The sequence below is a fragment of the Botrytis byssoidea genome (genome assembly GCF_014898295.1).
Source record: "Botrytis byssoidea strain MUCL 94 chromosome Unknown BBYS_010, whole genome shotgun sequence".
Lineage (NCBI taxonomy): Eukaryota > Fungi > Ascomycota > Leotiomycetes > Helotiales > Sclerotiniaceae > Botrytis > Botrytis byssoidea.
Window position 1 is genome coordinate 1,140,403 of NW_024065851.1, and position 13,103 is coordinate 1,153,505.

The 13,103-nt window shown below is 40.3% G+C and overlaps 5 protein-coding genes across 5 annotated transcripts; 2 read left to right on the plus strand and 3 right to left on the minus strand.

Moving 5' to 3' along the window:
• Positions 1 to 424: 424 nt before the first annotated feature.
• EAE97_005947 (uncharacterized protein) lies at positions 425 to 989 on the minus strand (the record flags this gene model as incomplete). Its single annotated transcript, XM_038876460.1, has 2 exons — positions 425 to 664; positions 726 to 989. The coding sequence occupies 2 exons, from the start codon at positions 987 to 989 to the stop codon at positions 425 to 427; spliced, it is 504 nt and encodes a 167-aa protein (XP_038732936.1).
• Positions 990 to 3,455: 2,466 nt separating this feature from the next.
• Positions 3,456 to 4,270, minus strand: EAE97_005948 (uncharacterized protein; the record flags this gene model as incomplete). Its single annotated transcript, XM_038876461.1, has 2 exons — positions 3,456 to 4,191; positions 4,245 to 4,270. 2 exons carry the CDS (start codon positions 4,268 to 4,270, stop codon positions 3,456 to 3,458), a joined length of 762 nt encoding a protein of 253 aa, XP_038732937.1.
• A 671-nt stretch (positions 4,271 to 4,941) lies between these two features.
• On the plus strand, positions 4,942 to 6,027 carry EAE97_005949 (uncharacterized protein; the record flags this gene model as incomplete). Its single annotated transcript, XM_038876462.1, has 2 exons — positions 4,942 to 5,018; positions 5,082 to 6,027. 2 exons carry the CDS (start codon positions 4,942 to 4,944, stop codon positions 6,025 to 6,027), a joined length of 1,023 nt encoding a protein of 340 aa, XP_038732938.1.
• A 1,899-nt stretch (positions 6,028 to 7,926) lies between these two features.
• EAE97_005950 (uncharacterized protein) lies at positions 7,927 to 8,957 on the plus strand (the record flags this gene model as incomplete). The annotated part of the gene is made up of 2 exons (XM_038876463.1): positions 7,927 to 8,225; positions 8,279 to 8,957. The coding sequence occupies 2 exons, from the start codon at positions 7,927 to 7,929 to the stop codon at positions 8,955 to 8,957; spliced, it is 978 nt and encodes a 325-aa protein (XP_038732939.1).
• Positions 8,958 to 10,884: 1,927 nt separating this feature from the next.
• EAE97_005951 (uncharacterized protein) lies at positions 10,885 to 12,159 on the minus strand (the record flags this gene model as incomplete). Its single annotated transcript, XM_038876464.1, has 2 exons — positions 10,885 to 11,977; positions 12,026 to 12,159. 2 exons carry the CDS (start codon positions 12,157 to 12,159, stop codon positions 10,885 to 10,887), a joined length of 1,227 nt encoding a protein of 408 aa, XP_038732940.1.
• Between the last annotated feature and the right edge of the window lie 944 nt (positions 12,160 to 13,103).

Genomic DNA, 13,103 nt, shown 5'->3' on the forward strand with positions numbered 1-13,103 from the left:
GGAACTGACAGCTGGTTATGCAAAATCTGACGAGACAAGAATTTTCGGGTGAAAAACAAGTTAACAGTCGGGTTGATCAAGAGATCACTTCACGTCAGCATTATGAACAATGGTCTGAAGGAAGAATGGCGGATAAAATCTCATTAAATTTATGATCTTGATGTTATGTTGATGCTATATATTGATGCTATAGATACTAAGCATAAACGAAACAAGTAGTGTGGCTTGTTTTGGCTATATACGATTGCTAGAATTGACATTTCTCCGGACTTCCAGTCCATCCCTGTGTCCTAACGAATACTGGCCATCCCATTACTCACAATTGTTTTTAGGATGACATATAATGATGCTAGATCGTGTTGCTGAAGTAGGAAAGTGGCTTCGAAATGATGGGTACTTCAACCCCTAAACCTGAAATTTTATTTCAAAGGACCTCTTCACTTTCATCTATTGTGTTTTCGCTGTCTGGGGGTAATTCGATGTTCTTGTTAGGACGGCCGCTATGAATCCATGTTAAAGATTCGGTAGCATCACCGAGCGCGGTGATGAGCTCGCCAAAGGTTGCTTTGCTCAGGAGGGGTGTCTCCTCCGGCGATTCAGTGATTAGAGCTGTGGCAGAAGCCATAAAAATTGTTGGTGTGTTGATTGTTTTGGAAGTTTTGGCCTAATTCAAGTAAGAGTAAGAGAAGGAACTTTTACCATCGTATGAATGATGAAATACTAACCAAGTTTGGATAGCGATTAGTCTCCAAAGCGATTGCCCTTGCCGGCTCTTTATGTGCAGGATTTGCTACTATCTTGGTAGTGGGACCATGAAGTCTAAGACCATGCAATCTTAGTATCTCTGGAGCTGGCTGGAACAGCTGATTGTGGAGTCCTACTAGCTTGACGTTGTGAACAGAGCGAGTAAAAGTGACAGGGCAATGATTGCGAGTGAGGAAGGCAGCGATATTCGCACTACCTCGAGCTTGGGAACCCATTCGGAACATTCTGTAAGTCTGATGAACCAGGATGAGAAATTTATTAAAGAGTTGTTGTGTATTCTTGTCAGGATTTGTTGGTAAACGATGTGTTATTAAAGGTTTCACAGTTGCAAGTATGTGTAGAAAGATAGATTTGTACGATAGAAGCATATAGGAATTTGTTACAAAGAAGACGGGAGCAGCTCTTTTATAATGAGACGCATGTGTCTAGTGCGGAAAATTTCAAGCTTTCGATTGCGTGAATGCGGGAGCTACTGTAGATCATTAGGCCAAATGACCAATCAAGCAAAATGCAAGGCAAACCTTATTTGCCTTGACACTTAACGCTTTCTAGTGCCGCTCAAACTCAAATATCACCAGGTAAAGGCGTTTCATTTTTCAAGAATTCTTTGCCATGAATGCTACTTTCTGTCTCTTCTTCCGTAGCTATATAACGGTAGTTTTAGGTGTATCTTGCTTGTCATTACTAAACTTACAGTGCATATCTGGAACATAAACCATCCTTAGCTTAGCACGCCAGTTATAATGGTGTGAACACTAAGCTTAGTTCAATTTGGTAAGCTCTTAGATTCACTAGCAAACTCTGGTACATAAATCACATGATAGCAAATCACTTCGTCGTTGATTTGTCATGATTCATCCGACATATGAGCTGTACAGAAATCTGTGAAAGTGTGGGGATTTCGGTGAAATTCTATGAATTCATAATAACATCAATAAATCCGTGAATGTTCATGTACTTCAGATTGATTCTCAAATTGACGGAGATACCACGATCTGACAAAACTCACTGACTGTTGCTCCCATGAAGATTCGATTGTTCATGCGTTACTCATAGACTACCCAAGTAAGCGAGGCCGAAACAGCGAGGCCGGTTCATGGATATGAAGTTGCTCTTATTTCATGCGTTTCAGACGAAATTAACTTTCTCAAATCCAATCACAGCGCTCAATAATCAATGAAATACCAAGGAAATTTCAGCCGCGTCTTTTCAATCGTTCCTGCGTGAAAAGATTGGGATTTCCGGAAATCTCTAATCATTACTTGTGGACGATGGCGGTAAAATTGACTAGTAGTCTCGAAGCACATCTATTAGTCGCCCTTCATTTGAGATCTCGATTTAATCGACCGAGTATTCTCTAATGAAAAACGTATCAGAATTTTCGAAGTTACATCCAGCAATACTGCGATCACAATCATCGCTCCCACCGGAATGCTAGCACAGTACCCGCCATTGGTCGAAGACGTCGAAAATTGTGAATGGTAGCCTGATGGAGCGGAAAAGATATTGCTGGGGAGAGGGGTACCAGAGACGTTTTGCAATGTTGGTTTCTTGAATGTGAAAGATAAGCTCAGCCAAAGAATCGAATTTGTCTGCCATAAAACCTATACTGGGATGAGGAATTGGAAACCGATATTCAGATTCAGATATGGAACAAACTTCTTGATAGATATCTGCTCGTGGAATTTCTGCATTGCTAAGACTGGTAAGCAGCTCCAGTAGATTTCTCGTGGATGCCACTAACAACCCGAATTTGTCCTTGACAAGTGTAAAGTGCTTTACTCTATAATGGTTTTATTCCTTCATGGTCATGATTTAACTCTAGGAAGTTAATACTTATACAGGAAATCGCTAGAGCCTCACAGCGAGTACAGTACCCTCTGATGATCACATGATTGATATGTCGACAAAATCCTATTTGCCAGACGCTAGTATCCCGAGAATAATTTGAGCACACGTCGGTATCAAGAAAATATGGACAGATCCATAGTTGATTAGATAATTTCTGCAAAACTTGTTAACTCAGGGAGATGCATGGTTCTGGTGGGAACAAGGAGAGGACTTTACGTGAACTCACTGCAAATTCAGTACAAGAATTTATTTGAAAAAGCGAAGATTGAATGGTTTACAGATTTAAACAGTGAAAGTGGTATCCTTCTATTATTAAAATTGTAATTGATGGAAACATCTTCAAATTTCAAGATCACATCTACACGTCGGGGAGTATCAGAGGCATCACAAGTACACAGAATTCGGAAGCTCGTCCTTCATTCGTACAAAGATTTGAACGCGATCTTCACTAGCTGATCATCCCCTTCGTACTAATCAACTCAAGATACCAACACTAAGTGAAGTTTAGACATCTTCATATCATTTCAAAAAAAAGTTATATTGATTGTTTACTAGTGTCCAAAACATGATGGCTTCGACTTTTGGATCTTTTCGATAATGTAATAGCTTATCCCAGCAGAGAGTCCAGCGCCAATTAGCACAGTACCATGTATTCGATTTATTCCAGCTAGAAGTTCAATTACCCAGCATCGATTACTTCGGCTGATGAAACTATCTTCAGCCACTAGTCTACTCGTGAACTTTTAACCAAAGAATCAGAACTACCAGAATACTTCCTGCGATCTAGACGTTAGCATTCTCTCGCAATCTTCAGGACTGAGGTAAAGTTCCTACCAGGATCATTTTAATTTTGGCTGCGGAAGCTTTTCATCAATGTGGTAGGAACTCTTAGGCGCGTCCCACGGGGCAAGACCTTGAGTATGAAGCTTTAATAATTCGAGAAAATCATCTGGCACCGTCGGATTGTCGCCGGGTGTCTCTGTTGCTGGGGAAGCAAGAAAAAATGCCTCCGTCATATTCCGAGGAGCGTGATGTGTTGAACTGAGAGTGTCTAATATTAAATTCCTGAGAGGTGATGTAGTAACAGTCTCGGTCCAGATGATATTGACGGTTTTAATGCAGGAATTACACAAGGGTTCAAGGGGGAAATAGTCATCCACCGGAACCTCTTCGAACTTTTGCAGTTTTTCAATGAGAGCATTCATTATAGAGTTCGTGTATTTTGGCGCCTGTATGTAGTCGGCCATCAGATAACAATCAACGAGTTGATCCCATTCTTCGGAAAGTTGTTCTGCCAGTGGTGGTTGTCGCCTGTGGTTTGGATTAAACTTGTGACGAATGATGCCCGCATTTTTGATATGAGCCGTGTTCAGCCACACCATGAAGATTTCGAATGTCGAACATGACACGTCTGGAAAATTTATGATCATGTCTCCATCATTCCATGGCTGCGAAGATGCAGTCTTGAAGTAGAATGATTGCGCTGCTAGAAGAGCAACTGAAACACTAACAATGCTTGCTCGCTCTGGCAGATTGCTTCCAATCACTATCGTAAAAACTTCACAAAATGCTTTCCTGTTCGGATATTAGTTTGTAAGATCTCTTCGAAACAAATGTTCAGGCCTTACATATTAAGTACAACCTTGGAGGCCATGATTAAATCTGGAAATTTCAAGGTTGTTATATCCTTCTGTTGGTATCAATGAGGTGTCTAATAAATCTTTAGTGCTTGGGAAATGTAAGGTAGAAGTTAGTTTGTGGGACTATTTTCATGTAAAGATTGCAGGAAATAAATGTCGAATTTATTGTAGTTTGAATTTGAGGTGGCTATTGAGTTGAAAGAAAAGTTATCAATATAAGCAGTCAGAAAACAAGCGAATGCGCTAGCTCTTTATGAACCTTGAATCCATATTTCAAACTAAGCAGAAGTTGCAGCTGTATTGAATGAATCTATGTAAGTGGAGTGACAGTGTTACGGTGATGATTTATATAAGAATGTATGTATAATATTGAGTTTTACTCAACATTGATCATTCACCAAACTTTCAATCATAGAGTTAGCATTGGTAGATACAGAGAATGAATCGACTTATTAATCTTATTAGCCTATAATTTGGTACAATATTTGAGGCCTAGATACGGATAGACTCTAGAATGAGCCGAGCCGTACAGTACTGCTGGGGCCCTCTGACTTAATTGACTTTCACCGTCTTATTATAAAAAGCTTTTCTCAGCACCCTCACATACGTATCTAATAAGTCTCGTTGAACACCCTTTGACCATTAATTGCACAATCAGTCATTAAAAGTACGGAAAGTCTGCAGAATGTCGGACTTACGCTATCCTACCGTATCACCGGCAATGGTAGGGGACATCATGAATGAAGTCATAGTTCTATATCTGTGAGTTATCAAATTGCAATATTCAGATTTTCTATCATAAAAGTTGACTAACAGCAGACTCAGTGATGATTTCAATGATCTAGTCAAAGTAATTGTAGGCAAGGATGAAGAGGAATTAAGACCTCAGTTTGCATCCAAAGTCTTGGCGTTGAATTCAAAATATTTCCGCTTAACAATCAAAAATTATTCATTCCTACAGAATGCCATGAGCAAACCTCTTATTATCAATCTCTGCGAACAAAACATCGGAGCATTGGAAGCTTTTTTTGTCTGGAATACAACTGGCGAGATTCTTTCCTCGGAGTCACTTTCTCCTGTCACCGCGGAGCCTGATACAGCTGCAATAACGACAGAGAAGCTTGATAAATACGTCCATTTTTGGGATCGGCTTTTGGAATGTTACTTCTTGGCAGATTTCCTGGGTGCTCCGGCCTTTGCTAATGCCACCATAGATGCATTACTCGAAGCCATCGATAATGAGACAAAAGATCGAGAAAAACTGGAACCAAAGTTTAAAGTCTCCGCGCCCCATTTGGAAGTCGAAAATCTCGAAGATAATCAGAATCATTTCGATGGTGACGAAGATGAAAATGATGATGAGGAAGATCGATGGGAAGCAGGTGAACATCGAGACCCCTTTGACAAGAATCTGCCTCGACAAGAGACTAGACAGATGCTTGGTACTTTGCCTTACCAAATCCGACGAATTTACTCCATGACTACAGCAGATTCGCTTCTTCGGAAGATGCTTGTAGATAAAATCATGAAACAGAGCACGGATAATCATCCCTACTACGAAAATCTGGACGGCTTGCTCAGGGAGGGTATTCCAGTAGAATTTCATCAAGATTTGATGAATGAAATGATGCGGAGCTTCACTATAGTCCATCAACTTAGCCAAGGCACCTACACTACACGTTTAAGCGCAGATTCTCGAGCTGCACGAAGGTGCTATTACCACATTCATAGAGTCGGGGAGAGGTGCCCCGAATCCGATTCTGGATGGTGAAACCATCAGATGCAGAGGTAAAGATACTTGATTGGAATAGATTCTGTACAAGGATTTGGGGGCCTGATTAGTTTCAAATTAAAATATGCAAGCTTTTGAACTTTCACAAAACTTGAGGACTTTATAGGCTTCACAGTATCGTCATATAGAACTCAAGGTTGATCCATTCAATAAAACAATATTCATCGTATGAAAATTACACCGTCTACAAAAGTTATGACCAACCGGTAGTTTAGTGATATCGGGACATCGATCATGTGATCAAAGAGGGCACTGTATTAGCTAGCGTCGCGCTAGCTCTACCCTATATTAAGTACTAGCTTCCCATAGATAATAATGATCAAGAACAATACAACCAACATAGAACTAAGTACTTACACTTTTCAACCAAGTTGATACCAACAAGTGATAACTAGAACAATCAGATTCCTTGACTTTCTGACAGTGTAATTATTACGACTGGTGAGCAATGCTTCAAAGCTAACATGAAGAACTTTTGATCTTAATAAATAAATCCACCTAGACGGAAACAACAGATGAATATAACTAAGGAAGAAGATTGAAGATAGCTACTACTCCATAGTATGTTACTATTTACTAGTTTTGAAGCGTCAATTATCAAATAGAAGTCAATTTTGCGGAGAAGAGCCAATTGTAGAAGGTATGATCAATGAACGTGAAATTCTATCAGAATAATACAAATTACTCCTTGATGTAATATAAACATGAACAGATGGAATGGAAAGTAAGTTTCATAGTTTGTTTCTTGTTGTTATCAGCATGAATTTTCGCGGTAGAACTAGATTCTCATGGATCTTAGATCTTTGATCACTCCCACTTCAGCTAGCTTGACTATTATTCGAGAGCCAGCCACGTTGATTAATAATGGCAATCAATGAAAGATCTGCATTATCGGTATTAGAGTAGTAGATTGACAGGAGGTGGGACTGCTCACTGTAGACTATTTCTACTGAGCTTATATGCTAGAAACTTCAGTTGTAACATCATCTGACTGTCTATGGCAAATTTGATATAGAGCAAGCATGGAACAAAGAGAAAGATGACTTATTGCTATACAAACATCATATGTATACAGTCACAATTCATGTTTCTGCTGCGCTGATGACACATAATAAATAAATGGGCACAAGAGATGACTGTGTCAATTGTAAAGTAAGACTATACTATGTACCGACCTTCAAGCAAAAACCGGTGAAAGAATCTCTAAGTCTGTTTACCTCTTCAAACGCATGTCCAACTGAGCGTATCATATTCTGTAAGTAGTATTATCAATTCATCAATCTCAAAGATCAGAAATTTACAAACAAAGACACAGGCAATTATTCAACAGCTCCCTAATTCAATGCAGCTAAAGCTAGTCTCAAGCTTGGTCCTGATAGTATGGGAGTGTAAGCGTGGAGTCTAGATAAAAATCCATTCCTGACATTAGACCATATGGCGAGTCTCAGGCTCTAGGGTTCTCATTAGCGCAATTGAAACGATGAAGGATCTCGAGCAAGCAAAAGTTCAAGAATCTAGTAAGTAAATCTGGGTTGAAGAGTGGGCTGTTTTTCCAGTGCTAACTGACACGTTTCGAACATACACCCGCCTGAACAGCAAAAACGGTCGCTCGAATCTTCCAAAATTTAGCTGTACTGTGATAGAATCCATGGTTTCATTGGCTTTCTCTCCCACCGTAGCTCTGAGAATATCTATTTAGGCTTCCAGATTATCTATTGGATTCCATTTCCTTCAGAACTATCTTAATTCAGAGAAAGCCACAGATCTCAAGGATTTCTTACTCATATTCTCAGCTCAAGAACGATATTTCTAACGAAGTTCTTGTACTTCTCCAGCGGTTCATCAAAGCATAAATCTCAGTTCTCATCTATCATAAAAATGGCCGCCAATGGACTGGGGACAAATCTAGTTCCGGATCACAATCTTGGTATCATATCTTGGCCTCAACCTGACAACGCAATGTCGCAGCTTGACGCAGTAATTGCAGACACAGACGACGCGATTCTGGCTGGAATGAGTGAGAGACTAGAAGATTATATTCGAACATCTGGATATCGTGGTCTTTCTCGTGAGAACATACTTAAAATATCCAGGATACTAGCTGCAACATATCAAGCACCTGACAAGCCAAAAACTACCAATAGCGTCCTAGCACCTCTCAGCGGAGGCTATGACATGTAAGTTATTCAAAATTATAGAAGAAATGATGAGTTTCTAATAACTGGTGTAGCGATGATCAGAAAAACTTTAACAAGACCGTTTTCATTAACGTAGGAACTGGGAAACAACGAGGCCAATTCACAGCAATGGCTGGATTATTGGCCACGCAAGCTAAATTCTTCAAACCTCTGTGTTCTGATATATGGAAATGTGGTCGTGAAGGTGTCATCTCACTCGAAGACTACCAACCTGAAAGTTTCGAAATATTCCTTGCATGGCTCTACACTAAGGATATTAGAAATGCTAAATGCCTGGGGAAAAATATCGCTCGTAGCAATACTCACTTTCGAATACAAGCCCATAAGTATAAATGGTTCCAGTTACTTCGTTGCTACTTTCTTGCCGATTATATTGGAGCACCGAAATTTGCCAATTATATGATGGATGCATTAACCTTGGCTTATAGAGAATGGGTGCGCGGTGGATTTGTCAAGTCGGCGAAAGACCCTCTTTTCAACAAGACAGAGGAGACTCAAAAGCTGGTGGATAGCAACACAGTCGAATCATCACCGCTACGAGCTCTGATCAAGGATATACTCTTTCCCTCTGTTGAAGAGAGACAAAATCCCGTTCCCGTTACCATTTACCGACATCCGAGAGCACCTCCTTCTTTCCGTAGAGCCAGACGTGGACCTCATAATCTCTTAGTTCCTGATCCTTTACTTCCGCCGCATGGCCAAAATATTTAATTTCTAAATGATGGAACGGCTCCGCACCCAGTTTTTCAGCCTGGTCATCCACTGTTTCCTTCTGATTTTCCGCCAACTACTCCGAATGTACGTCCCCCACCACCAACTAACCACCATATGCACAACGCTGCGCCTTCACTCTCCACTGGAATTGGACCTACCCCATACATTCACCCTCATGGACCGCCAACCCATCCTCACAACAACCCAACATACCATCCGATCCCTCAAGGAAGTCCATTTCACGCTGACATTCATCGCTTTCCTGTCTCTCACTGCCCACATTTTGCACATCCTATTCCCGATAATCCCTTCGCCAATCAATACAATATCCGAAACCAACATCCTTTTTTATCTCCAATGCCACTCCCACCTGGACCTACACTACGCTCTCGTTTTCTCAAAGCAATAAATTTCGGCAGAGAAGGAGAAAAAGTCGATCCGGAAAGCGCTGCTTCTGAGTTCAAGAAATGGGAAAAGGCTTCGATGGTTTGGGAACATGAGAGATGCAGATATCATATCCATGCTAAAGGAGAGGATTGTCGGAATGAAGAGTAAAGGGCTAGACTTCTAGATAAACTCTGGCGAGAACATGATATGGCGGGGCGAGACATTCGGGAATGATTTAGGGAGCCTAATCTAGTAATATTAGGATAGGCAGAGATACATCGAAGAGCATAGGGAGCGTCTTCGTTATGTAGCTATCGCATTTTCTATGCTAGATGATACCATAATATAAGCATTCTATTGATATGTTTTATATAGCAAGTGAGACCGCTCCAAGAAACACAACAAAGAACTTAATGGTGTCCCAAATCCTTATACTAGTTCATATTGATCACGGAAATTTTATATTCTATCCCGAGTCATATACAAGTGAATTCTATAATTTGTCCCTAGATAATGAGTAATAAGTTACTTGAATGTGATTAGTAGCATTCAAATTAGCTTTCTCATTTCGATGTTTTGTTTATGAACTTTGAAGGTTCTTTCTAACATATTCCTGGGGACACAAAACCACGTATTTATAGGAGTATATACTTGCGGACTTGTTTTATAACCTGGATGAACTCTTTCGTCTAATCACAAGAGCAAAGAACCACATTTAATATGGGGTAAAAGTATCGGAAGTTTCTGATAAAAAATCTATCTGCTTTAACATAAGTTTGCTTTCGCGTTTCACGCTTGTAAATAAACTTTCTCGATACATTCTCATCTTTTCTATTTCAGAAATTCATAATTCTTGCCTAGTCACTTCTCACAGCTTTATGCAATGAAGTCATTGTGATAAAATATTCTTGACTGCGCTAAAGTTGCACTTATTAAATTCATGAAAAAGCAAATATCACGATTACCAAAATTTAGGTGTCAAGAACCAAGAGATTCCCCAAAATTTGAAGAGAGTCTCGTACATTGATATCGAGGTTACTATGAATTATGTAGCGGTCTTCGTGCTGAAGAGTGTTCATTGTATGTGTATTAGATTTAGCTAGATGGATCCAGATTCTGCATAATTCTATCACTAATGCTTCTATAGACTCTATTTGAATGGATAAAATTCTTCAGCTGCAGGTACTATAACGATTGAAACGGGGAATTGGTTCCCTTTTCTGAATTAAGAGTTTCAAGGTATTAAGAAGATAAATCTTGACGCTTCAACAGTCTTTCCCTTTGTTCTAGCTGCTGCAAAAATCCTTTGGGCAAGCACCAATGACGATTTTCTGTTTCACAATCAAATATTAAAGCCAAGAGTTTCGAACAAGTGTTCTGGAAGAGAAAGATGTTTTGAAATATCTAGTGAGTTTTTATTGAGTAATGAAGACGATACGGACTGTGTCTATCTCACCGATCCTCACATTCATTCAATCTCTCAAGTAATCGCAACCATCGCACTATCATACCGTCCTCCAAAACGATCCCAACCTCTTCAACCCATCGGATATCCCACTGCTGAAGAAATCGTCACATCCCCACCTCCCTCCGCATTCTTCCTTTCTCTCGCACTCTGCACCTGACAGTTCATCTCCTCGACACGATCCTTATGCTCATGATGTAAACATGCCTTAGTACTCTCTCTCCATCCTCTATCTCTAGCCTCTTTTCCCAGTTTTGCATAAGCACCCAATAAATCAATCATGAATTCCATCGGGACCGAAAGAACCCCCTGCGTACTGGTCTCCGCGCCGGTGATTAAAGTGCTAAAGCTGGCAGGTTGAGCATAGTATTTGGGGTAGCGGACAGAATAGTTGATGATCATCTGAACGAGCATTTTTCGCAGTTGCGAACCGGGGTTTGTGGATGCATACAGATGGGAGATTTGCGTAGGCGATCCACCGAGAATTGTTCTCGCATCCGGAGGGAGGAGTTTGGTCTTTCGATTCGGAGTGTTGTTTTGCTCTACTATTTGCGGGGTGGTGGAAGATTGTATTTGGTTGAATATGTTATCGTTTCCTTCGGTTGTGAGTTCGGATAGGCGATCGATTAATGCGTCATATTCTGCGGTTCCAGGAGTCGCGAGAATGTTCTCATCTTCCTCGTCTTTTAGTTGTCTTCGATGGGTTTGCCATCCACATTCTTCTCTCAGAGCGCAGATCATTGTGTCGATAATTTTATTGGCAAATTTGGGCGCGATCAGGGATTGAGAGAGCTTGTAGCATTCTATCATCTGATCCCAAAGCTTACTGTACTGCCGAATGCGCTCGCAAATATTAACACTGGTGATCCCAACAAATTTTGTTGAAGATTTTAATTCGTTGGTTGTATTCCATGATATGAAAATGGAAAAAGCGTCGATTTCGGCCGGTGTGGTGCATGGAAATGGAATGTTATTCGTGCGTTGGTGTTCCAGACGGAGAGCACGAATGTAAGAAGGTGTGGTATCTGGTACTGTAGGTATTTCTGGCATGAATATGCTGCGGAAAAATAGTGAGTTCATACAGAAAACTGCAAGGGGCCAGGTGACACGGATGGGACTGGAGGGAGGTCCAATGGTAACGCTGGTTAGATCATTGTAATCAATTCTAGAGTTCGTTAGTTTAAGTTGAGCTGATAAGCTTAGAGTAACTTACTTTGAAGAGTCTATGGGATCAGACCGAGTGTTTTGGGCAATCCATGGTGTGTTGGTGATTGTGTAAAGTCCCGATACTAACTCTGTTGTTTCTGAATGGATGAAGGAAGCATAGGATTCCTCTAATTCGGGCATTTTGACCAAGTTACTCAATCAAGTATTTGGCTTAATTTTGTGTGATGAATTTCTCTTGTTGTTATGGTCTATTGGCGAGAGATTAAAATCAATATCTTTGATCTTGGATTCTATGATGCTGTGGGAGTGTGTTGAAAATTGTATGATTAAAGAGGATCTGAACAACATGGGTGGTCTCTTCATTCTTATATATTTGACCATGTTACATTGATACGGTTTCTGTGGAAAATAAAATAAAGATATGGCTAGTGCTCTTGGACTAATGAGATTAATAGCCATCTCGCTGCTTGACATGTACAAGAGCTGCAACTATTATCTTAGCGGTATATATGTCTAAGATCTATACGGTCAAGGTAAACAAAAACAGTACATGTTCTTGGACTGGGATACCGTGGCTTATTCGAGTTTTCTTCCTAATCTGAAGGTTACTGATAGGACATTCTTACACCTATCCAGATATCCTATCAGTCCTTTTAGGTTTCGAGAATGATCTTGAACAAACTTTCCAATGTCACTTACTTGATGTCTGGACCCGTTCGACTCGGCTAGATCCTTCTTTATTGTTCAGCCTTCCTCGACGTCTTCGTCTTCTTTTCCTCGTTTCCTCACGTGTTCTTTCATCTGAATTCAACAATAAATAGTACTTATCCGCAATGTAAGTCTTAGTATATAGATTGTGACTAGATATTATCCAGTGGTCTTCGATTGCCTGATATCATCATACTTCGAAGGCCAACTATATCTTTGGGAACGCTCTTCAAAGTAAGGGCAAATTGTATATACAAAATTGCAGATTCACTCATTTGACCGTATAATTCTCATTGGTGTACAGTGAGTTCTTCACTCACTTCTCTGGACACTAAATTCCATTTTTTTTAGTCTAGCCAGCATTAGGAGAGGTCATCCGGTAAAGAAGACAATGTTTTCGGTATTTTGATTCACCT